At 37.2% G+C, this 23,581-nt stretch overlaps 1 protein-coding gene across 1 annotated transcript in view; it reads right to left on the bottom strand.

Annotated features, from left to right (window-relative positions):
• Positions 1 to 10,856: 10,856 nt before the first annotated feature.
• The window catches only part of stab1 (stabilin 1), a 76,167-nt gene continuing 63,442 nt past the window's right edge, over positions 10,857 to 23,581 (bottom strand). Inside the window, exons 62-69 of the mRNA XM_058373801.1 lie at positions 22,785 to 22,947; positions 22,570 to 22,676; positions 20,959 to 21,078; positions 19,014 to 19,163; positions 15,909 to 16,022; positions 15,316 to 15,471; positions 13,944 to 14,051; positions 10,857 to 13,832 (exon numbers count right to left, since the gene is read on the bottom strand). Coding sequence (XP_058229784.1) covers positions 13,770 to 13,832; positions 13,944 to 14,051; positions 15,316 to 15,471; positions 15,909 to 16,022; positions 19,014 to 19,163; positions 20,959 to 21,078; positions 22,570 to 22,676; positions 22,785 to 22,947 — 981 coding nt within the window. The 3' untranslated portion in view covers positions 10,857 to 13,769. The remainder of the gene's footprint in view (positions 13,833 to 13,943; positions 14,052 to 15,315; positions 15,472 to 15,908; positions 16,023 to 19,013; positions 19,164 to 20,958; positions 21,079 to 22,569; positions 22,677 to 22,784; positions 22,948 to 23,581) is intronic.

A 23,581-nucleotide genomic window follows, 5' to 3' on the forward strand; every position in this document is an offset into this window, starting at 1 on the left:
ACATGTGGATTTGCTGGTCCATTTGGGCCATTGTCCAAATTTCAGCCCAGCTTAAACTGTTGGGCAGATGGCCTCACATTTGTCTCAAGAATATTCTGGAATAATATGGAGATCATTGTTTTTTCAGTGACTGCAGGTTTCCCAGGTCCCCTGCCTGCAAAACAAGCTCCTCCACCACTATTCTTGATATTGTTCCAGCACTTTTTAGGTTTGTTTACTATACTCTGCCATATTCTATTTGGATAAGCAGATTTTTCCCAGCTGCCCCTCCATGCAAGCCATGTTCAGTCTTGTTCAGTCTTTTTCTGATTGTGCTGTCACGAGCAGAAACATTTAAGGTGGCCTTTTTTATATATACAAAAGTCTGTATCACTTTTTCTTAACTTGTTGGGGCATCCATTACTAGAAATATTGGAATCAGTTAGTTTCAAATTTCTTGACGATAACCTTAACACCAGATTGAAGAGCCACACCAAACTCTCTGAGCTTGTGTTTAATGTTTAATGTTAATTAATGTTTAATGTTTAATGCTACTTTTTGGCATGATGTAGACATACACCCAAGTACTCCACAATACTCAGAAAAACTGCCAGAATCTCTGCTTGCATAGAGGTAGTCACGGTTCTTGATAATCTTTTGCATTTCTGTGGGAACACCTGGCTCATTATTACTCTCATGACAGTTGTGGAAATAGGAATGGTCTACTTATGTTCCCCATCTGGTTTCTGAATGTTGGTTCACTTTTGAGGGAAAATGAGTACATATTAGAATCTGTTGTGTTTTTGTTGTAAAGTTATTTGTTTATGGAAGTTTGTGGGGCCACCTTAATGTTCTCTAGCTCCTGATTAAAAACAGAATTAGAGGAGGATGTATTTTCTTTTTCCTATGGCGACATAATTTACATTTCTGGCATTGCCCTTATCCAGAGCAACTTACAATTTATTTCATTTTATACAACTGAGCAATTAATTGGTGGACCTGGGATTCGAACAACCTTCTGGTCAGTAGTCCAACACCTTAACCACTACGCTACCACATCCCCAAGTTAGACTAATCTATAGCATTATAGTCATATAAGCTACACTACCTCCACTGTTTCTATTGGTATTGCACTGCACAAATGGCCAGCTGAACAAAAGCAGGAGACATATGGTAGTCATTTTGCATATGAGAGTTATGTAATCCTGATTGAAAATGTAAAATAATAAGACGAATAAATTCTTTGGGTGTGCAATTACAGCTTAATGGATGCCTAAATCTTGCTGAGATTGTACAGTTTTCAGCACAATTTGATGTAGCACGACTACATACTGTAAAAGAATTCTTTGGTGTTGAGTTGAGCATTCCATCTGACCACTGATACAAAGGTGCCAATAATGAGGATGGCATAAGATGATGGAAAAACTTTGAATAACTTGGAGAATAATCTTCTTTTCTAGTGTTAACTCCTAGTCGTCTTAGCATACAAATGTTTTATTGCCACCCTGGTAATCTAATTAGATCATCATCTGGTAACTAGTACAAAACTACTTAGCGGTCTGAATGCACAGATCAGCCTTAACATTAACATTAAACTGACACTGCAACCGTTCGCAATCCCGCAGAAGGGCTAGTGCGGCACGAATTGCTGGAAAAGGTTAATGCTGGCTGTGATAGAAAGGTTTCAGGACACATCACAGACTGGTCAAAGTGCCCATTCTAACCCCTGTCCACAACCATAAGCTTCTACAATGGGCCCATGTGCATCAGAACTGGAGCAATGGAAGAAGGTGTCCTGGTCTGACGCATCATGTTTTCTTTTACATCACATACCTGTGGAAAAGATGACACCAGGATGCATTATGGGAAGAAGACAAGCTGGTAGAGGCAGTGTGATGCTCTGAGAAATGATCTCCTGGCAAACTTTAGCTCCTGGTATTCATGTTGATGTTAATTTGCCACATACCATCTATCTAAACACTGCTGCAGACCAAGTACACCCCATTATGACAACTCTATACAGCAGGATAATGGCAACCTGCCACCTTTGTTCAGGAATGATTTGAGAAACATGACAAAAAGGTGTTGACTCGGCCTCCAAATTCCTCAGCTCTTAATCTGTTTGAACATCTGTGGGGTGTGCTGGAAAAATCTGTCCAATTTGTTGTGGCCTCACCTCACAACTTGCATTACTTAAAGGCTCTATGCTAACCTCCTGGTGCTAGAGCACATCTTCAGAGCTGATCGGTAAACATCATGCTTTTGTAAATGTTCTAGATGTTACATAGAAATGAAGCTGAAATAGTTGTTTTGATTGGAAGATGGCCAAATATTTTGTGAAAGAAGTGACCGTATAAATTCTTAGTAAAGGCTTTTTCAAGGCATCATCAATAGTTACTTGGCTAGATAATGTACTGTGAAGCCTTTTTATGAGGAAATACACTGATGAAAAGGTTCCACATAAAAGCTTTTTAGATTCAAGGGTCAGAAGAATGACCATTGAGCATTTTTTACTGTAAGAATGTAAGTTCATTTAACCAAGTTGAATCCCAATATAGCTAAGCATACCAGGGTTTTCACATTTCAGGAAGTCTTTAAAGAATAATACATTTAGCAATGCATTAGTTGAGGATGTGATGGAAATATTATTCATGCTGGAGACTGGTAAACTAGGATACTTTTTGTAGAACCTTTTGGTGGTAAACTAAGCTGTATGGGCTTTCAGTTGGATGTGGACACATAGAAGAGCTGTAAACATGTCCATCATTTTGGATGTATGTTCTTGTGATGTCTTGGTGTGCAGCCATAATCTTGATCAAAAATTAATTTTTTGGAAAATAAAAGCTACACAGTACTAATAGCAGATAAAAATGAGTAATAAAAACCTTACAAGAACTTGTGCACAGGAATGCGCTGAATGTTAAAAAAACAAAAAAAATTTGTGTTCAATAAAAATTACATTTATTATTAATAATATTCACAATAAACACACAAGCTAATGCCACACTTTAGTATTTGGTTTCCTTTGTAAGATTTGGTTGCCAAGCAACACTGATGGCAACGATTTGCCACAAATATTGGGATATTCTATGAATAGAACAATAACTCAAATGTAATGGTTTTACTGGTTTAAAACCTGACCCATTAATACAGAATTCAGTTATTGTGATAAAGTCAAGAATTGTACAATGGCTTCGAGATTTTGGAACTAAAACCTATCTATGTTAATCTATTTTCTCATATTCATCTTTTGATCAGATGTAAAATCCAGAAATAAATATATATATATACATATTATGCAGGTAAGAAGAGAATCTGTGAGAATACTACTAAATTGGAAAATTGGATTGGCTCACACACCAGCATTATAACCAAGACAGAATTTCTGAATTTAGCTTGTCCCCAATTCACTGGGACCAGTTATTTGGATTTGTCATCTCATCATTAGTGAAATATAAATAATTGGTATTGCAGTTCTGTTATGAATTTATACAGTAATGGGTCTATAGTTGCTTCCTAGTGTGAATGCAGGGTTTATGCCAATGGTGAAACAAGTCAAGGTCAAGGATTTTTTTTATTGTCATTTCAGCCAGATATGGTGAAACAAAACAATGTTCCTCCAGGACCTGGGTGCTACATAAAGACATAAAGCCACATAAGACAACAAGGAAATAGGGACTTTTTCAATTCAATTCGATTTATTTGTATAGCACTTTTAACAAAGTGTCAAGTGGACATTGTCTTAAAACAGCTTTACAGAAGTATAGAAACATTATAAAGTTTAAAGTTAAGTTACTATATATCCCTAACATTTATCCCTAATAAGCAATCCTAAGGTGATAGTGGTAAGGAAAAACTCCCTGAGATTATAAGAGGAAGAAACCTTGAGAGGAACCAGGCTCAGATGGGAACCCATCCTCATTTGGGTGTCACTGGACAGTAAATAAAGTAAATGTTGACAATGTCCTTTCTACAGCAGCAACCAAGAGCTCTTGAGGAACTAATAGGTCAGTGTAGCTTCTGAGTTCATTATAAATTAAGCACTAATTCCTTCCTGCCGAAAGCTGACTGATGCAAGGCCAGTTCAGAGACGGCGTGAGAGTCTCAAGTGGTTCTATCCACAGCAGTCCCCTGGGTCACAGACTGTCCATGCAGATCTATCCCCCAGCAAGTGATGAGACTAAAACCATGGGCAGGTTCAGAAAGAAGAAGTGGTCACACTATGAACTCTATATGGAACTCTATATATGAATACTGGGAGCTCAGGAGTGGGACGTATAGATCGACAGAGAAAAACAGATAGAGTAAAAATATTAGGCATCAATCAAACAGTTTCACCAGTTTCACATGAAGTGCATGTGTGCAAACGTATGCAGACTGTGCAAAGACTTCCTTACTATGTGAGATTTCACCATTATTTCCTTTCTGGAACACTATCCCTATACCCTAAAACTAATGAGATCATTTCAGATTTCAGAAGACACCACCCATCTCCCTTTGTTTACAAATGTAGAAAAGGAGATTGTGAACAACTTAAGGTTCCTTTGAAATACACATGACAAAAGATCTCACATGGTCCATCAACACCTCCTACCTGGCCAAGAAAGCACAACACGGCTATTCTTTCTGTAAACAGGCCAGATCACCTGCGCAGCTGCATTAGGAATTTCTACCACATATCATAGTATGGTATGCTAGTTTCCCAGGAGAAAACCTTCTAGTTTAAACAGCAGAGCAAACCAGGCACTGAGCTCGCGAAACTGGATACAGTGTAAGCTAGCTGACTACACACACAAAGACCAGCAGCATCATTAAAGACTTCACCCACCCAGGACACAGAATGCTTGTCCCCTTGCCATCTGGAAAGAGGTACAGGGCCATCAAGTCCCATACAAATAGAATGAAGTGCAGCTTCTTCTGCTGTAACTGCCATCACCCCTCAATCTCCCTCCTTTATACAATATGCCTTCAATGGCTTTAATGTAATGTGCATCTTATTATTACAATGATCAAAGCAACACATTCATGTGCAGAACTTCCTAGTCGCTTTCTGAGAGTCGTATACAAACGACAATAAAGTATCTCATCATTCTCATCTATGATCATAGCAACGATAGACATGTTTTTCTTATTAACATATGCTCTTAGTTAATTACTTGAATCTCTGACCTAGAGAAGCAAACAGCATTAAAGGTATCACCGTAATAATGTGGTGTTTTGCTGGTTGTCTACGCACCAAATAAATGCTCTTCACCCTTTTCGTTAGTCACTGTTTTCATCACACATCATTAATCATTCACACGGCTGTAAACAGTGTGATTGTAGTGTGCTTGTGTAAACCATAAGCTGTTTGATTTGCTGGCTCCTCAGCGTTGATTCATCTGGGGGGGGTTTTCTGTGCTGGGGAGGGGGGGGGGGGCAGAAGAACTGGGGGAAGGGATTTGTGGGTGAGAACCCAAGAGCATGGCTGAACAGAATTTATTGGCTTCTTGTCTTCCACTGGGTCCTAAAGCCCTATGAATAACATCAATCTTTGTACCATAAAAATTCACCAGCTTTCACCAACAAATATGAAATTACCTTTTTAATTTCATCCTTATTTAATATCCTGTTTATAGAACTGTAATTTAGCTGAGCTGATCGAAGAATTTTCGGCTGCATGGAAACTGCATGGTTCTGGTTCCTGTGTAAGCTGGCAAGATTTCATTTTATGGAAATACTATGAGCAATAAAGTAGTTCTCAGTATTTAGTATCAACAATACAAACCATTAAGATGCCAGCGTCATCTGATTATAGAAATGAAAATCAATCAAATAGCGTGGCACCAACAAATGGGAGGTGCTTCATTATTACTCAAATAAAAGGAGAGCTGATGTGCATAATTTTGTCAACTGCATATCACATCACTCAAGAAACCAATCCAAACTAATGAAGCTTGAGTGGTTTTACAAAGTTATTTCATTTTTTCTTTCCTAATCTGATTAAATCTCTTTTACTGGATATCTCAATGTCCTATTTCTATTTCTATTTGTAATTCTAGATGAAGCTGATCAGCAAACAGTCAGTGAAAATGAATGTTCTAGTCCAGGCTGATCCTAGGTCTGGTTAAAATGAAGCATTTCCCTGAAACCTTAGGGAGCATGGTTGACAGTTTTAATCAACAACTTGTAATGGGGTGTAAAATTAAGCTGTCTAACTTAAAATACTCTGAAGGTGCCATGCAAAGGAAACTAAACAGGTGTGCTGAGCGTTAACATTACTGGTGTATATTCATCCGTCCTCACAAAATAAAGGTCAAGCTCTAGAAAACAATTTATATTAAAAAATTCATGTTTGCATTAATATCAGGGCTACTAGTAGTTTCTAATAATAAATGGTAGCTGTATATTCTTGATAAATACAGACCTTTTGTTTAAAATATATCATATGTTTCTACTTCTTTGCCTTAAATAGTGCTAGATATTGCCAAATACATACACTATATTGCCAAATGTTTTGGGACGTCTGCCTTTACATGCACATGAATGTAATATGGAGTTGTTCCACCCTTTGCAGCTAATAACAGCTTCAACTCTTCTGGGAAGACTTGTTTATGGGAATTTTTGAGCATTCCTCTAGAAGCACATTTGTGAGGTCAGACACTGACGTGGGTCAAGAAGGCCTGAGAAGGAACTAAGCCCAACCCCTGAAAAACAACACCTGAATTCAATGATTTGGAGGGGTGTCCCAAAACCTTTGGCAATATAGTGTAGTTAAGCATTGAGTGTCCAGTCATAAGGCATTCCTATTTTGAAATTAGATCTAATATAATTAGCTGTTATATACTGTATGTGAGAAAAAAATAAATAAATATAAACATGGCAAGGACAATTTTTTGGTTTTTGCTATACACTGAAAACATCTGATCAAAAGATGAATATGAGAAAATAGATTAGAATTTCAGCTTTCATTTCCTGATATTTAGTTGTAGATGTGTTAAACAACTTTAACCACCCATTTTTTAAGTTAACAGTCTTGAAATACATAACTTGTAATATTTGGCTGCAGTTGCTTGCAATAAATACATCAAGCATTACATATACATTTTTCTGATGTTTGTTTTGGGGGTTTCTCCCTTCAATCCCCTCTTCTTGCAGTGAAATGCTTTTCAATTGGTTCGAGGTCTAGTGATTGACTTGGCCAGTCTGAAACCTTCCACATTTTCCCTGATGAAGTCTTTTCATTTGTTGGCAGCGTATTTTGGTTCATTGTCTTTCTACATGATGAAGTTCCTCTCAGTAAGACTGGATGTATTTTCTCTGTAAATTGGCAGACAGAACGTTTCTACAGACTTCCGAATTCATTCTGCTAGTACCATTATCATTAATAAAGAATTGTGAACCGGTTCCAGAAGCAGCCATGCAAAACCAAGCCATGACACTACCTCCAACGTGCTTGACTGATGAGCTAGTATGTTTTGGATCAGGAACAAATCCTCCACATTCGGTCTTTCCATTACATTGGTAGAGGTTAGTCTTGGTTTGAGAACGTTTGTGGCTCATCTATGTATTTCTCTGTAAATTCCAAACTGCTGAGGAGTAGTTTGCATCTTGTGGTAAGGCCGCTATATTGATATATCTCAGTCTTCTTTGAATGGTGACTTGTGATACCTTTATCAATGGCATGTGGTGATTTTTAGTTATGGGGTTTTCTGCACAGCTCTCACAATGTTTCTGTGATCAACTGCTGTTGCTTTCCTTGACTGACCTGTTCAGTGTCCGATAGTTAGTACGCTAGTGGTTTCTTTCTTTATCAAGACTTTCTACACCGTTGTATTAGCTATGCCCAGTGCTTGTGCGCTGGCTCTAATTGATTTCCACTCGAAGTTATTAAACATATCTAGACATACATGTCTTCAGTGTATATAAAAACGAAATAATTTACAGTTCAAATACTTTTGGATGGTCCTGTAAGATATATTAAGGCAATGCTTATTTAACAAGCTATTATTGATTAACCTTCCCTATAAACTGCATTTGTAACATGACTCTTGGTCTGCGATCTGATCTCATCTGAGTCACAATGAAACAATGCAAGTAAGAATTAAAAGTTGGTAGTGTGACAATTGCAACCTGGAGCCCCCTTGTAGGGACTTTTGTAAAGTGTATTCAGTTTGACGAAGTGAGATCACGTGTATTAATGTGTTTAAAAGGACACCTAACCTGCAGTCATGCTCCATAAAGGACAGCCCTTATAGCAGTGGCTGCCAAAAAAAAAACCCCACAGGTAAGACAACATCTGTCTGGAATGACTCGGGTATTTAAATCATCCTCAGTGCATTACAAAGTGAAATCTAAGACCAGGCAACATTTAGACCAATTCTATATGAGAAAGAGAAAGATTAGAAAGGACTACTTTAGAGAAAATAGAAAAAAAAAAATGCTAGAAAATAATACTTATATATAAAGTCAAAGACAAACTGTGTATTTTTTCCATCCAAAGGAAATAACAATAAATATTACATGGCATCATTCTTCAATGTCTTTGATTCTTGAAAGGAAAACATAAAGGAAGAGGTAAGGCTCTTACGATTTTAACATCAAATATTTTGTTATAACATTATTAGGGGTCCTATCACTAAAGGTATTGGAAGCCTGTTGTTGTTTTCTTCTCTTATTCTTCTTCTGGAACATTCAGCCCTGGTTACAAAATAATATGCAGAAATATTTGCAACCTAGTTATTTGTAAATAGTTATAGATTTGTCATACATTCCTTAAAAGATGTATTATTACTACAGCAAGAATATGAGCCTCAGTAACGATCAAAACCTTGAAACGTTTGAGCAAATATGGCATGCCAATCAATTGTAGGAGGACAGAGCTTAAATTTCACTAAAAACATTTTAAAATAATCTTAAGCTTAGTCTCCTATAGAGGGTAGTTCAGAATTATAGAATATTCTAGAGAACAAAAATGTTAATAAATAATAATAAAAAATAATCAATGCATGATGTGTTTCAGTAACTCCACTACAGTGAAAGTACTTAGGTTGTAACCACAAGCTAAGTACGTATGTGTGTGCATCTAAATATGTTGTTTAAAGCAGTAGAGCTAAGGGTGCACGGCCATTAAAATTTAACTGAAGAGAGTGCAGGAAGGAAACCGTAACTCAGAAGGTAATGGTGGCAGACAGCTGAAGGGAGTTGGATGTTTTTGCAAGGAGAATTTTCCACCTTGTTAAATAACCGTCATGAAACTGAATAAAAGGCTCTGCTGAGAATAAGTTCAACAGTTGCTCTTTTGGAATCAAGACCCTGAGCTTCTTTATCCATCCATCCATTTTCTATACCTGCTTTATTACTAATTAGGGTCACGGGGATCTGCTGGAGCCTATCCCAGTGCACATTGGGCAGAAGGCAGGGGTACACCCTGGACAGGTCGCCAGTCCATCACAGGGCCACATATATAGACAGACAACCACACACACACTCTTATGGGCAATTTAAAATTACCAGTCAACCTAATGTACATGTTTTTGGACTGTGGGAGGAAACCGGAGTAAACCCACGCAAGCACAGGGAGAACATGCAAACTCCACACAGAAAGGCCCCCGCCTGTTCACACCCGGAATTCGAACCCAGGACCTCCTTGCTGTGAGGCAACAGTGCGAACCTCGAAGCCACCATGCTGACAAATGAAATACTTCAAAAACATGGCACATTTAGTCATTCTATTCTATATGGCAGTTTAAGGATATTTTCTTATGTTGTAAAAACCCACTGATCCCTAAATTGTTTATTTCATTTACAAATGTCATTTTGTTTTTGTGATTTTTTTTTTTTGTTTCATGGTCAGGCCATCTGTCATTATTGTCATTACTGGGAGAGGAAAATCAAGAGAACTCATCTGTATTCAGCCTCATCAGCTCTGTGAATGTCCAAAATTGATCACTCGTGCAATCAAATTCAATTACAATTCCATTTCTGCGCACAGCAAGATACAGTGGCTGGCAAAAGTCAAAATGCAACTGCAAATATAGTATGTTTGCATCAGCCTTTATTAATTGGTATTTGGATTTAAATCTAAGCAAATATACCTATATACAGAAACATTGGCTAGCTTCAGTGTACTGCATCTAGCCAAATGTTAGCATGCTCTCCTAATAGCTCCAGTAGACTGCAAATATTAAAATTTCATACATTTGGAAAAGGGCTTTTAAGCAAATGATACAACAGCTCACAATGGCTGAAAGACAGATGGCCATGGAACATTTTTGTTAACAATAATTTATTTCATTTTGTATAAAGTGCTTGTCTACAGGAGGCAAGGATTTCAGGCGACTAGGAATTGCAAAAATGCCAAAATGGTGTGTAAAATCACACTGAAGGTAATTAATCCTGCTGAAAGCCGGGCTTCAGACCTCGCAGATCGATAAAAGGGAATGTGGTGATGGTTTGAGGAATGAGTGCATTTTTTCTCTTTATATCCACCTTCCCTCACACTTCCTGCATGTAATCTGCTTCACCATTAATCGATCTTGAGCTTTGGCTTCCAAGAATACACTTTTTCTCAGAAGTGTTTTTCCTCTTTCTACAAAATGTGCTTTGTATTGAACCTAAATAGGAAAAAAGGTGTCTCAATTTACTCGAATGTTTTGATCAAGAACAGTCCGTCAGTAAACAGATAAGAGGAACGTTGCTAATAAATCTAAATCAACGTTATGCAGATTCCATTGTGCTTATTAGGATGTGCTAATTTCACATTTTTCATGAATGAATGCTTGTAGCTTTTGAAGTTAGCAGATAATATGACTAATATGCAACAATTAAAATGAAATAAGTGAATTGAGGATGTTAGGTTAATGTAAACTGACTTTTCTTCTGAGTTACAGAATTGAGTTTGCACCGATCAGGCATAACATTATGAGCAGTGAGAGGTGAAGTGAATAACACTGATTATCTCCTCATCATGGCACCTGTTAGTGGGTGGGATATATTAGGCAGCAAGTGAACATTTTGTCCTCAAAGTTGATGTGTTAGAAGCAGGAAAAATGGGCAAGCGTAAGGATTTGAGCGAGTTTGACGAAGGGCCAAATTGTTCTAGACGACTGGATCAGAGCATCTCCAAAACCACAGCTCTTGTGGGGTGTTCCCGGTCTGCAGTGGTCAGTATCTATCAAAAGTGGTCCAAGGAAGGAACAGTGGTGAACCGGCGACAGGGTCATGGGCGGTCAAGGCTCATTGATTCACGTGGGGAGTGAAGGCTGACCCGTGTGATCCGATCCAACAGACGAGCTACTGTTGCTCAAATTGCTGAAGAAGTTAATGCTGGTTCTGATAGAAAGGTGTCAGAATACACAGTGCATGATGGGTCAGGGCTGTTCTAGCAGCAAAAGAGCGACCAACACAATATTAGGTGGCCATAATGTTATGCCTGATCTGTATATACTGCATGGTAACAGTTCATTCAAAACACAAAGCATGTAGGTTTGTTCATCGATGAGTCGATGAACCCATTTACACTCAGTTTCAGGTGTTATGTTCCTTAATTAGATAGGATTTCAACCACATGCATTTGTCCAATGTGTTTCATTTTAGCCAGGCTAAATCTGGTTGCTGTATCACATTTAATATGCTAATTTGACTTCCTGTATTTTTCTTTGCGAATGACTGTGCGTTCCCCTTAGCTTTGGTCTTAGGTTCATTTCATAATTCATATTTTTCTGTTTTTTTCCTTCCCATTTACACATATATATATATATATATATATATATATATATATATATATATATATATATATATATATATATATATATATATATTATAATACCTTTGTTTTTCAGTTTATTCTGAACAGCAGCTATATTTCCTGATCACTAATAAGACTTACTGACTGGGTGTATATGAAGAACATGGAGCACATACATTTTGAGAAGCTTTTAATTTGTCAGATGTGTTTCGAACAGATGGATGGATTGAACCAGTGTAATATGAGGCTAAAAAAAAGTGGCTTCAGCATTCAGATTTAAATTTGTTTATAATATATCTTGAATGAAATTACAATTGCATTGCAATACGAGTCTATAGTTGTAATTCTCCATTTTGGCTTAAGAGATGTTCTGCAGATATTCGAAGATTTTATTCATGATAACTTACAAATGAGGCATCCAGGGACGAAGCTGAGGATTTGAGCGAGTTTGACGAAGGGCCAAATTGTGATGGCTAGACGACTGGATCAGAGCATCTCCAAAACTGCAGCTCTTCCTGGTCTGCAGTGGTCAGTATCTATCAAAATTATCCTTTACATCCTGTAAGTTCTGTAAGGATCCTTTATATCCTGTAGGTTGCGAGGGCACATGGAGGCCCCACCTCACAACTTACAATACTTAAAGGATCTGCTGCTAACATCTTCGTGCCAGATACCACACCACACCTTTAGGGATCTTGTGGCATCCATTTCTTGATGGGCCAGAGCTGTTTTGGCAGCAAAAGGGGAACCAACACAATATTAGAGAGTTGGTCATAATGTTGTGCCTGATCGGTGTACTTTTTTTTTTTTTTTTGACATGAACAACCTCTTTCATCAAAGCCGAAGCCTTATCCCTGTTACATGTTAATGAATACGCAAGCAAGCAAACTAATCTGCTAACTCTCTCAAATTACAGCTGGAGTGTGACATTTTGGATCAGCCAAAATTTCCAGGCAGCAATCTGTTAGTGTTATGAAGTAACACATGGCCAAATGGTGATTATTAACATTGCCAGTCATAAACGGCCGAAACCGCACCACCATCAAACCAGTGGGATTAGTTCTTAAGTTAACCTGAGCAACAACATTCTGGCTTATTTTGTAAGGGGGAACATTGTTATATTAAAGAACACTTTGTTCTGTGTTTGGCAGTGGTGTTCTTCAGACCATCTCAACTCTATATTGGCAAATGACTGAAGCAGATTGTGTTAAATTTGGCAGACATATGCAATATAGCAGCCTCTGTTTCTATTTATACACAGTATTACAGGAGAAAGTGTGACACCATCCATATCAAACAGTGCAGTGAAGATTAAAAATTCAATGGTAGCAATATGGATTGACTCTAGTGATCAGAGGGTTTTTCTTCAAAACCTAAGCTTGCCATAGACCTTTCCTCCAACATGGTTCTAGTACTTGAACTGGGAACCAGCAAACTTTTTTAAGAAGTGGGCCACATTCCTACTGGCAACAGCAAAGAGACATCACTAAGCCAATAATTACAATCACACAAAAGATGGACTTCGCTATTCATTCTGAATAGATCTTTGGAAGCATTAATATTAGCCGTGTTAGCATTGATATTAGCACTTCACTGAACTACTGATTAATTGTTGCAATTCTTTTCTAACAAATCACTTAACATTAAGATGTAATATAAGACATCTTATATTACTGGCAGTTTTGGAAATAACTTGACACAATTCTATGACTATGAAATGATGCCTACCCAAGCTGTTGAGTCACTGATAATTAGAAGCAGCAGCTTTTTGGTTCTGGATTCAAACCATTTTTACTGGCTGAGAACTGACAATGGACAAATTTGTTAAATGGCAGACTGAGAAACCATGTTGGGCCATTGAGGAAGAACCTTAAGCGTCAATTACTCAGCTCTGTTCTTGGACTGTATTCTGCCTGACTGAAGTTTTAATTAATGAACAAGGCTGAAGGGGGAAAAGTTAAGGCTCATATAACAGACACAACATGCTTATAGAAAATGTTTGCAAAATTCCGATACATCCATTCTGATTCTGATTCTGATACTGATACATCGATTCCGGGTGCTAGTCCAGGAGGTTCGGTGTGTTTGCTTCAACCGAGGCAGGTGATTCACATTGTTCTCCTTCCTGAAACAAAGAGAAAAATGCAGACCTGAAGGCTAATGGTAATCAACTTCATGTTTCATTTAAATCAGGTGTTTTATATTAAATGTAAAATAGTCAGTGCAAAGCAGATACCCCAAATGGCTCAGTGAATGCCCTGTAGCCACTGTATAAAGGGTTTGGGATGGACACTATAGCAGGATTGGCATTGGTCTTAGTGGAAGTACCATCTTCATCATCATTCTGTTAATAGAAAGTACACAATAATCAGCCGAGATCAAATCAAATAAGAGTCCTACATCTGACTACCTTTTCCTTATAAATCACAAGAATAAAGTATATTAATCTCCTTTACTGATCATCATAAAGGTTATATTATCAGCCATGGCTTTTAATATTGATTTTAGCCTTCGGATTTCTCTCATCGGATGTTGGCCCACCATCTCTCGACAGGCTTTCTTGCATAAAGAAAGAAAACCTATATTTGATGTATAATAACATAGTGGCTGTACTTGTGGTACAATTCTGTAATAAATTATAAATATATATAAATAAATTTATATGCAGTCAAATTTGATTCTGGTTACCTGGATTGAATGTAGCACCACTGGGTCACTCAAGTGTCACTCAAATATACAGTACTTGCTGGATTTGGACTGGGAATTTCCACTCATTTTAGTGGAAATGCCAGCTGATCTTTGGAAATTTTCGGTACAGCAACAAACCAGCAATGAACCCACCTACAGTGATTTTCTAATATCTTGCTAATAAGTATTTTGTTTATGCACAGCAGCCATAATCTTCCATGATTACTACGTTCTATTATTTATTACATTTCGGGAGGGGTTTGGGCTGTAACATGTGACTTGAATGGATAGAGAAACTTTATATATTAAACTTGCATAACATCTGGTTTACTGGCTGCATTTTAAGTGGTTTAAATGCATTCCATATGCATAATGCTACTCCAGATATAATCTCGATATTTAACATGCATTAAATGACCACGTGTAAGCACCAGGGGTCTCATTTATCAAAGAATGCATAAAATAAGTTCTTGTTCTGTGTGTAAAGTTAAGTCCTATTTATCACAAGTGCCGAGTCTCTGCATAAGCATGGTCAGGACCAGTTCTAATCATACATGCATCCTTGTGCATCAAAATATCTGGATGAACTTAATCACAGTGTTTGAGTAGAAATAACTCTATAATTCTATGTCAAAAATCCTTAAGGCACAATATTATTAATTAATATTATTGTTTTCAATGAGATACCTTATGGATACTGATACAATATATTTCTTATTATTTTAAGATGTGAAAGCTGGCTCCACTTTTCCTTACATATATACCCAGATTTGATAAATTATTCAAGAACCTTAAATATGCATGGCATAGACTCCCACTGAACTAACAACATTTATCTTGCCTTCCCTGGAAGACTTCTTCAGACTGTTTTTATAAACATATTTGATATCTGCTTTACTCCTTTATGGAAACACACTTGCCTTAAAATACTGGAAGCTAAAAGCATCATTCTTGTGTTTCAGGAAATAATATGCCACACCAGCAATAACACCTCCAATACAAATAACGATCAATATGGCAGTCACAGTGGGTGCACTGGACCTCGAGTGGACATGTGAAGGAGTTGGAGGGGTCACCTGGAAATAATCAAAACAATAAAATAAATAAATAAATAAATAAATCAGCTCAGAGTTATACAATTCATTTCCATTTCTATAAATGTGCTAATGATAATGTATTAAATGAAGAGGTATTGGCATAATCATTATTGTTCCCTTTATGTGCTAAAATATGATCATTTTATTCAAAACCTTTTTAAATAAAATTTTATTCATTTTATTTAAAACCACCAGGCTTATATGTTAATAACTTAGCATTTAGAGTAACGGTAGTCGCCAATAGCCCTTAACATTTAACCCCTACCTGCTCAGCTGTGGGATTGAATTGGATTTTGTCTCACTTTGCAAGTTACTTCGCATGAATCTGCATAATGAATAACTGTACAGTGCATAGACTAAAAACTGGGAATAGCAGGCCCAAGACTCATTTTAAAAGAAAATATATGAACACTCACAACAACAGGAGGTGCTTTTATCGGTCCCTCAATGATGTGGATCAGGCCGTTAGTGGCTGGAATATCCCAGATTAAAATTGTCCGTTTATTGACCGATTTGACAGGCAGAGGATCCTGTAGGAATAAACCAGAATTAATTCATAACCATGAGGCTTTCATTGTTTTTTTTTTATATTTTAACTATTTTGATCATGTGTCTGCAGGGTTCATCCAGATTGTCCAATTTTCTTACACTAGAGGTGTGCATCGTGATTGGACTACTGCAGAACCCAACAAAAAATTTAATGGATATCTGGAGGTCAGATATGAACTTTGTGGGACAAAGACAAGCTCATGAGAAAATACACTCACTTTATTTGAAACTCTGCTTATTTATGCAGTTATCCAATCATTTGGCAGCAGCACAATGTTAAAAAATCATGCTGGAAAAAAGACCATGGCATTTTTTCCTAATCATCAACTGTCCAGTTTTGTTGAGTCTGTGCCAACTGTAGACTAAGATTCTCAGTCTTTGTTGAAACCCAATGTGGTCTTCAGCCTGTTATTATTTGATTTATTATATTATATTCTTCCTGGCAGCTCAGAACAATCTGGTTATTTACACAGTGCAAAAGTACATTTTGGTTTTCTTCACTAGCAGGTTAGCCAAGGTAGCTTGTTCCCATGGCAACGTAACTCGATGTTGCTAGCACTAAATGTAAATAAAATATATGTTTGAAATGACCAGGTTGCATTTCGTAAATTATTTGTGATCCTTCATGTGCATTCTTACAGGATAATATTGCAAGAACATTCCTCACAGAATTCCTTGCATTCTTGGTGCTGAGAAACAGCCTTCATGCTTAAGTCATTTGCTCTGGTATTTCCTCAGCAACTAAACCTGCCTGATTTTTGACTTTGTGTATCAGAGTCGCATATCATGACCTTGTCTGACTAGAATCCAAATCATGATAAGGACATCGTTCGTTCAACTTCCTCTGGCTCCTGTGAGCCGCACAGTAACTTCTTAAAAATAACTTAAGGCTTTCTTAATTATTAAGTCATCAAAACTATGTATGAAGTATGATTATACACTGACCAAAATGGTCAATCAAACTAGTATCCATCTTCAGTTCCCATGTACACAGGTTTGCACATGTGGTATTTTTTTGTTTTGGTAAATATTCTTACTTCTTATGAAGCTAGCTGAAGTGAATAAGTCAAACATACGTTCACTATACGGTCAAAAATATATTGATACCTGACCAGCAGACCTATATGAGATTGCTGGACTTCCCATTCCAAAACCATGTCATTGTACCTGACTGATGTGCCTAACAACATTCAAGTCTAAAGGTATTCAGTGAGGTTGAGGTCAGGTCAGGGCTCACTGCGGTGCCCTCACCTCAAACTCTTTAAACCACGCCTGGTGGACCTCACTGTCCAAATTGGACACATACTAATCTTTATTTTCTATTAACATTACTCCTCAATGGAACTGAGGGGCTTAAATTCTCCAAAAACAACCACTCTTTCCACCAAACTTTACTTTTGCCACTTTGCATGCCTGTAGGTAGTGTTCTCTTGGCATCTGGCAAACCCAGATTTGTCCATCAAACTGCCAGATAATCACTCCAGAGAACAGATTTGCTTTACACCACTCCAGCCAACGCTTGGCATTGCACATAGTGATCTTAGGTTTGTGTGCAGCTGCTAGGCCATAGAGACCCATTTTATGAAGCTCCTGGTGCATGCTGATTTTCCAGAGGCAGTTTGGCACTGTGGAGTGAGTGATACAACAGAGGAGGATAGTGCTGCACTTTGCACTTCAGCACTCTGCTCCACTCTGAGTTTGCATTGTCTATTGCTTTGTGGATGAGCTGTTGTTGTTCATAAATTCTTCCTTTCGCAATAACAGTGGTTACAGTTGACCAGGGCAGAACTAGCATGGGAGAAATTCCAATAACTAACAAACTTGTGGCAAAGGTGGCATCCTCTGACAGTGTCACATTTAGCTCTTCAGTACTGCCCATTTTATTGAAAAGTTTGTCTGTGGAGGATTGCAAGGCTATGTGCTTGAGTTTATGAACCTGTTAGTATTGCGTGTAGCTTAAACACCTGAACAATATCTATCTATAGAAATGAAATAGCCTTTATTTGTCACATATACATTACAGCATAGTGAAAATCTTTCTTCGCATATCCCATCCTTGGAGGTTGGGGTCAGAGCGCAGGGTCAGCCATGATACAGCGCCCCTGGAGCAGAGAGGGCCTTGCTCAAGGGCCCAACAGTGGCAACTTGGCAGTGCTGGGGCTCGAACCCTCGATCTTCCAGTCAATGACCCAGAGCCTTAACCACTTGAGCTACCACCGCCCCTATCTGTCTGTCTGTCTGTCTACCCATCCATCCATCCATCCATCCTTGTGAGTTTCAGAACACACATTGGTACTAGACAAAATAGCCACAAGATGTGGAATTTCCAGGTTTGCACTAGAACACCAGAATAGCAAGTGCTATATATACAGTATATAGTGCAATGTCCAGTCTTTTAAAATTTTGTTTTGAGTGTGTATTCAAGGCTTTATATAGATATTTTAAGAACAAACATCAAAAACACACATTCAATTCTGTGTGTGCTTATTGCTAATTCATCCATCCATATATTCGTCCATCCATCCATCCATCCATCTATAGTGGAGCACCTCAAACAAACCCTCTCAAATTTTAGGTGGGGCAATATTTTCCTGAACATTATCAATTCACACAGCTTCATTGTTTCAGTACATAAATTGGCACTAAACAAAACAGCCACAAGCTGCAGCATCTCCATATGCACTAGAACGCCAGAATAGCAAGTGTTGTGTGTATATATATATATATATATATATATATATATATATATATATATATATATATATATATATATATATATATATATATATATAGTGCAATTTTGTTTCAAGTGAGTATTCAAGGCTTTAGATAGAAATGTTAAGAACAAACCTTTAACCAAACATTAAAAACACGTGTTCATTTCTGTGTGTGCTTATTGCTAATTACCGATACAGCATGATTGCAGTTTCAGTAAATACAGTTAATGTAAAGAACTTTACATTTTCACTTACCTCAGCTTGGGTTTGGTTGTCTGCTGCTATTAAGACTTTAAGATTATAACCCAGCCGAGATGGGATTGCTGTGTTGTGTTTCAGATCTTCATAGTAGTGAAGGATGTTGTTTGAGGATACGTGATATTCCATATCCCTTAGTGACAGAGTCTGAAAATATTGTGGATAAGCAGGTTAAGTGCAAAAATAATAACATAAAATAAGCATCATGGAGTTTTGGATGAAATACTATTATAAAGGTATTATGACAGTAATAGAAAGTACGTCTAGTACAACAAAAAATATTATTATAATAATATAGAAATATGAATATATTATTATAGTATCTAGCTCTTGAAGCACCTTCTGATTACTGAAAACTGCTACTTATCAGCACTGGCAATCAGGAACTGTATACATATTCCAAAGCCAAGAGACTGATTGAGTAAAGACCTCATTTGTGAATGGGTTGGAATGTGATAGCGTGGAGGTTATGTTAGCAGTGTCACTTTATTTTAGAACTGTAATCAGGCTTTGCTTTTGAGGCTTTGTGTTTATGGAGTTTTTGGTAAAACTGTGGTAAACAGCTAAAATATCATAAACATTTGCATGTCCAAATATTTTCCCATATGAGTTTCCTCTATATAAACAATATGGCCAAAAGAATGTTGACACATAAGCATTACAAACATACTGTTTGTAGAACATCCAATTCCCCTATTTGCTGGAATAACAGCGTCCATTGTCCTGGTTTATGCTAGATTTTGAAACATGGCTTTGAGGATTTACCCATTCAGCATAGAGAGCAAGAGCATATGGGATGTGTTAGCTTAAAAGTTAAGGTGTTGGACTACTGATCAGAACGGTGGGAGTTAAAATCCCAGATCCACCAAACTGCCACTGCTGGGCCCCTGAGCAAGGCCCTTAAACCTCAGTTGCTCAGTTGTATAAAATGAGTTGCTCTGGATAAGTGTCTGCCAAATGCTAGAAAGGTAAATGTAAGAGCATTAGTGAGGTTAGGTGAGAAGGTCTGGCATGCATTGCTTTTTGGTTCATCCCAAAGTTGTTCAGTTGGGTTGAGGTCAGGGCTCTTTGTAACCCACTTGAGTTCATTCCCATCAGCCTTGGCAAATCTTGTTATGGACCTCACTTTGGACTGGAACAGGTTTGGGCCTCTTAGTTACAGTAAAGGGAAATCCCGAAACTATGGCATACAAACACATTCTATGCAATTTGTGGTATGTTCGGGTGTCCACATCCTGCCGACCATATAGTATATTTAGTAAATGAAAAGAGATACTTTAGTTTACAAATTGCCACACTTGTTTTCCATGTTTTTATGTTCTTGGTTATATGATATGGAGCATCTTTGCCCTGTATCTCAAACCACATAATGTGTGCTAAGTAGTACGCCTAAATCATAATGACACGAATGAAATACAGACACTATTTAGTATGGCAGTAAGCAGTTTGCGATGCAGCCCTAAGGATATAATTAAATGCTGCCATTTCCTCAGTATTAAAGAATCATTAGATTAAAATAACTTGATAACGCACATCCGTGTGACTGTCTTAGTTATTGAGTACCAGATGAAAAAGGAAAACCTCTTTTTTGCTTTGCTGAAATGTCAAAGTATGCTGCTGTATTGCATCACATCCATCTGTACACAACATGGATAAATATGCTGACTACCATTCACTAATCATGATTTTTCTGATTCAGTTAACTGATTAGTGACTTTGATTGTCTACTTGATTCCTTATAAAACTTTATGCAAGCTTTAAGTAAGTCCAGACTATTCACCTACACCAGACATTGAAACAATTGGGTTTAAAAAAAAGTGATTTTGGCAATTAAGGACCCTCCTGCCATACTTCTCTTTCAGTTGTTACCACAAACCACAAAATTGTTACCACATTTTTGTATACCTAATCATTTCAGTTTGTTTGCTGAAAGACTGCTGACCTCATTTGCAGAAAATCCTGCGTTATGTGGCACAAAAAGTGTTATGTTTGATGAACTTGTTGACAGGAAGTCCAACAGCTTTTTCCCCTCCTCAGCAGTCTCTGCATACTTCACTAACATCTAATAGGGAATAAAATGGAACAATACTTTAAAATATACAATTCTAAGATGGACAAAACCATCTAAAATCATAGGTCATTGTACAGTGGATATAAATGATGTAAATACACTATATTGCTAAAAGTTTTGAGACACCCATCCAAATAATTGATTTTCGGTTGTTGTTTTTCAGGGGCTGGGCTTGGCCACTTAGTTCCAGTAAAAGGAACTCTTAATGCTTCAATGTACGTAGACATATTGGACAATTTCATGCTCCAAACTTTGTGGGAACAGTTTGGGGATGGCCCCCTCCTTAACCTTAACGTCCAACATCAGTGCCTGACCTCACAAATGCACTTCTAGGAAAAAATTCCCCTAAACACACTCCTAAACCTTGTGGAAAGCCTTCCCAGAAGTGTTGAAGCTGTTATAGCTGCAAAGGGCCGGCCAACTCCATATTAAATTCATGTGCATGTAAAGGCAGATGTTCCAGTTTTGGCCTGACTCGCAGTCTCTGCTCTAATTCATCCCAAAGGATCTTCTATCAGGTTGAGGTCAGGACTCTGTGCAGGCCAGTCAAGTTCCTCCACACCAAACTCACTCATCCATGTCTTTATCGACTTTGCTTTGTGCACACTACACAAAGATGGGACCATGAAATTGTCCAAAATGTCTTGGTATGCTGAAGCATTAAGAGTTAAAGCATTAAGAGAGAGCCCAACCCCTGAAAAACAACACCTGAATTCAATGACTTGGAGCGTTGTCCCAAAACCTTTGGCAATATAGTGTATATTTAAATTAAAATCATTGAATAGTGGATACAAAAAAAGTATATATGCCATTTCCTGGATATATGGAAATGTGAAAACATTCAAGTGAAAATCTAATAGAAATGCTTTAGGGGGAAAAATGACTGCATAAGTGTGTATGTATCTTAAACTTTTAAACTTGTTAAAGCACTTTACAACATTCAGACCTTTTGGGTCAGTGTCTTATTGTTTAACTTCACTACTTTCTTCAAACAAGCTCCATGTCCATTTTCTAACAATTTTGAAGCCATTTATTTTAGGATTATACACAAAATGTTCCGCTTTGGACTCAGACCATAACACATTTTGCCACATGGGTAATCAGATGGCAAGATTAGGTGATTGATATTTTTCAGTTTTATGGAATATGGCTTTCAGCAGTCAGATAAGAAGGTGTTGAGAAAATACAGAAACAAATCCTACAGCTGATCTTTATTTTGGATTAATCAGTAGCACATTATTCATGGCAGCTGTATGATAATTGCTTTTAAACATGAATGGTTATTTTGTTGTCACGTGCCCTGTTATAAAAGGGTTTGTTAAAACCAGGTTATTGTTGCATAAATGATGTTTTTTCTGCCATAAAAATGTTTCTATTTGTTTTCACTTGAATCTGTTGGTTGCATTAAATTATTTATTAATATTTAAAACATATACCTATTCAATATTTCACAATATTCAAATTATTATTATGAGCTCTTACAGTATAAAATACAGAGAAGTTTGAATGGGTAGCGAGGACAGAGGCGAGATTTCCATTGCAGAATTCTCCATCACCAACATATCCATGTCTACATTCACATGTTACCTCTAGAAAAGCAAAAGGAAAAGAATCACATTGTTCAAATGCAAAGATTAACAACGTAAAAATCAAAACTTTAAGCTTAACATAATTTCTGTCATACGTTTTAGAAGTACCTCTGATTCTGTAGCAGTAAGCGTCATAAGGAGCGTTTACATCAGGATCCTTGTACTGGACTACACCCACATGATTGTCACCACATTTGACAGATGGAAAGCGGATTGGATAACCAACTTTTTTTCCATCAATCCATCCAGCAACACACAAGTGCATTCCCATCTAGTTGGAAAATATGAGGCAACTGTCATGTTATCAAAAGTAGAAAGCAGAATGTTGTGCTTAATCAATATAATAATGACAATATTCTCATGAATCGCATGGATTTATTAACACGAGTCCATCAATAAATCAGATTTCTTTGTAAAAAAAAGCTTTCAGGTCAAAGAAGTATGCACTTTTTCACTGAGATACTAGCCTGGTAATATTTATTTCGGAGTTTTGTTGGTCTCTATTTTAATCCGAAGGTTTTTAGACGTACAGAGGGAGAATATTAGTCCAGCATTAATGTTTCTTCCTTGAGTACTTCACAGCCAATTAAAAATTAATTAAAAAAGTTTTCAAAAGTGAATGTGGGAATTCATATGGGAATTTCCTGCTATTGCATGATGGAGCTATGTATATTTTAATGCCGGGATGCTTAGGTCCACAAACCAGTGTCTCTGGGCTGTGCTTTTTGGGTGCATGCACCAAAAAGTTGTAATAAAATGCAGTGTTTTGTGACCTGTTTTTATTTCATTGCATTTGCTGACTGTTTGCTGGCTTATGTGTATTTCCAGTGGGTTTAAATAATTTATTTAAATTAAATAATTATTTATTTATTTAATATATATTTAATCAATTTTTTTATGTCAAT

Source organism: Hemibagrus wyckioides, linkage group LG21 (assembly GCF_019097595.1).
Source record: "Hemibagrus wyckioides isolate EC202008001 linkage group LG21, SWU_Hwy_1.0, whole genome shotgun sequence".
NCBI classification, from domain to species: Eukaryota; Metazoa; Chordata; class Actinopteri; order Siluriformes; family Bagridae; genus Hemibagrus; species Hemibagrus wyckioides.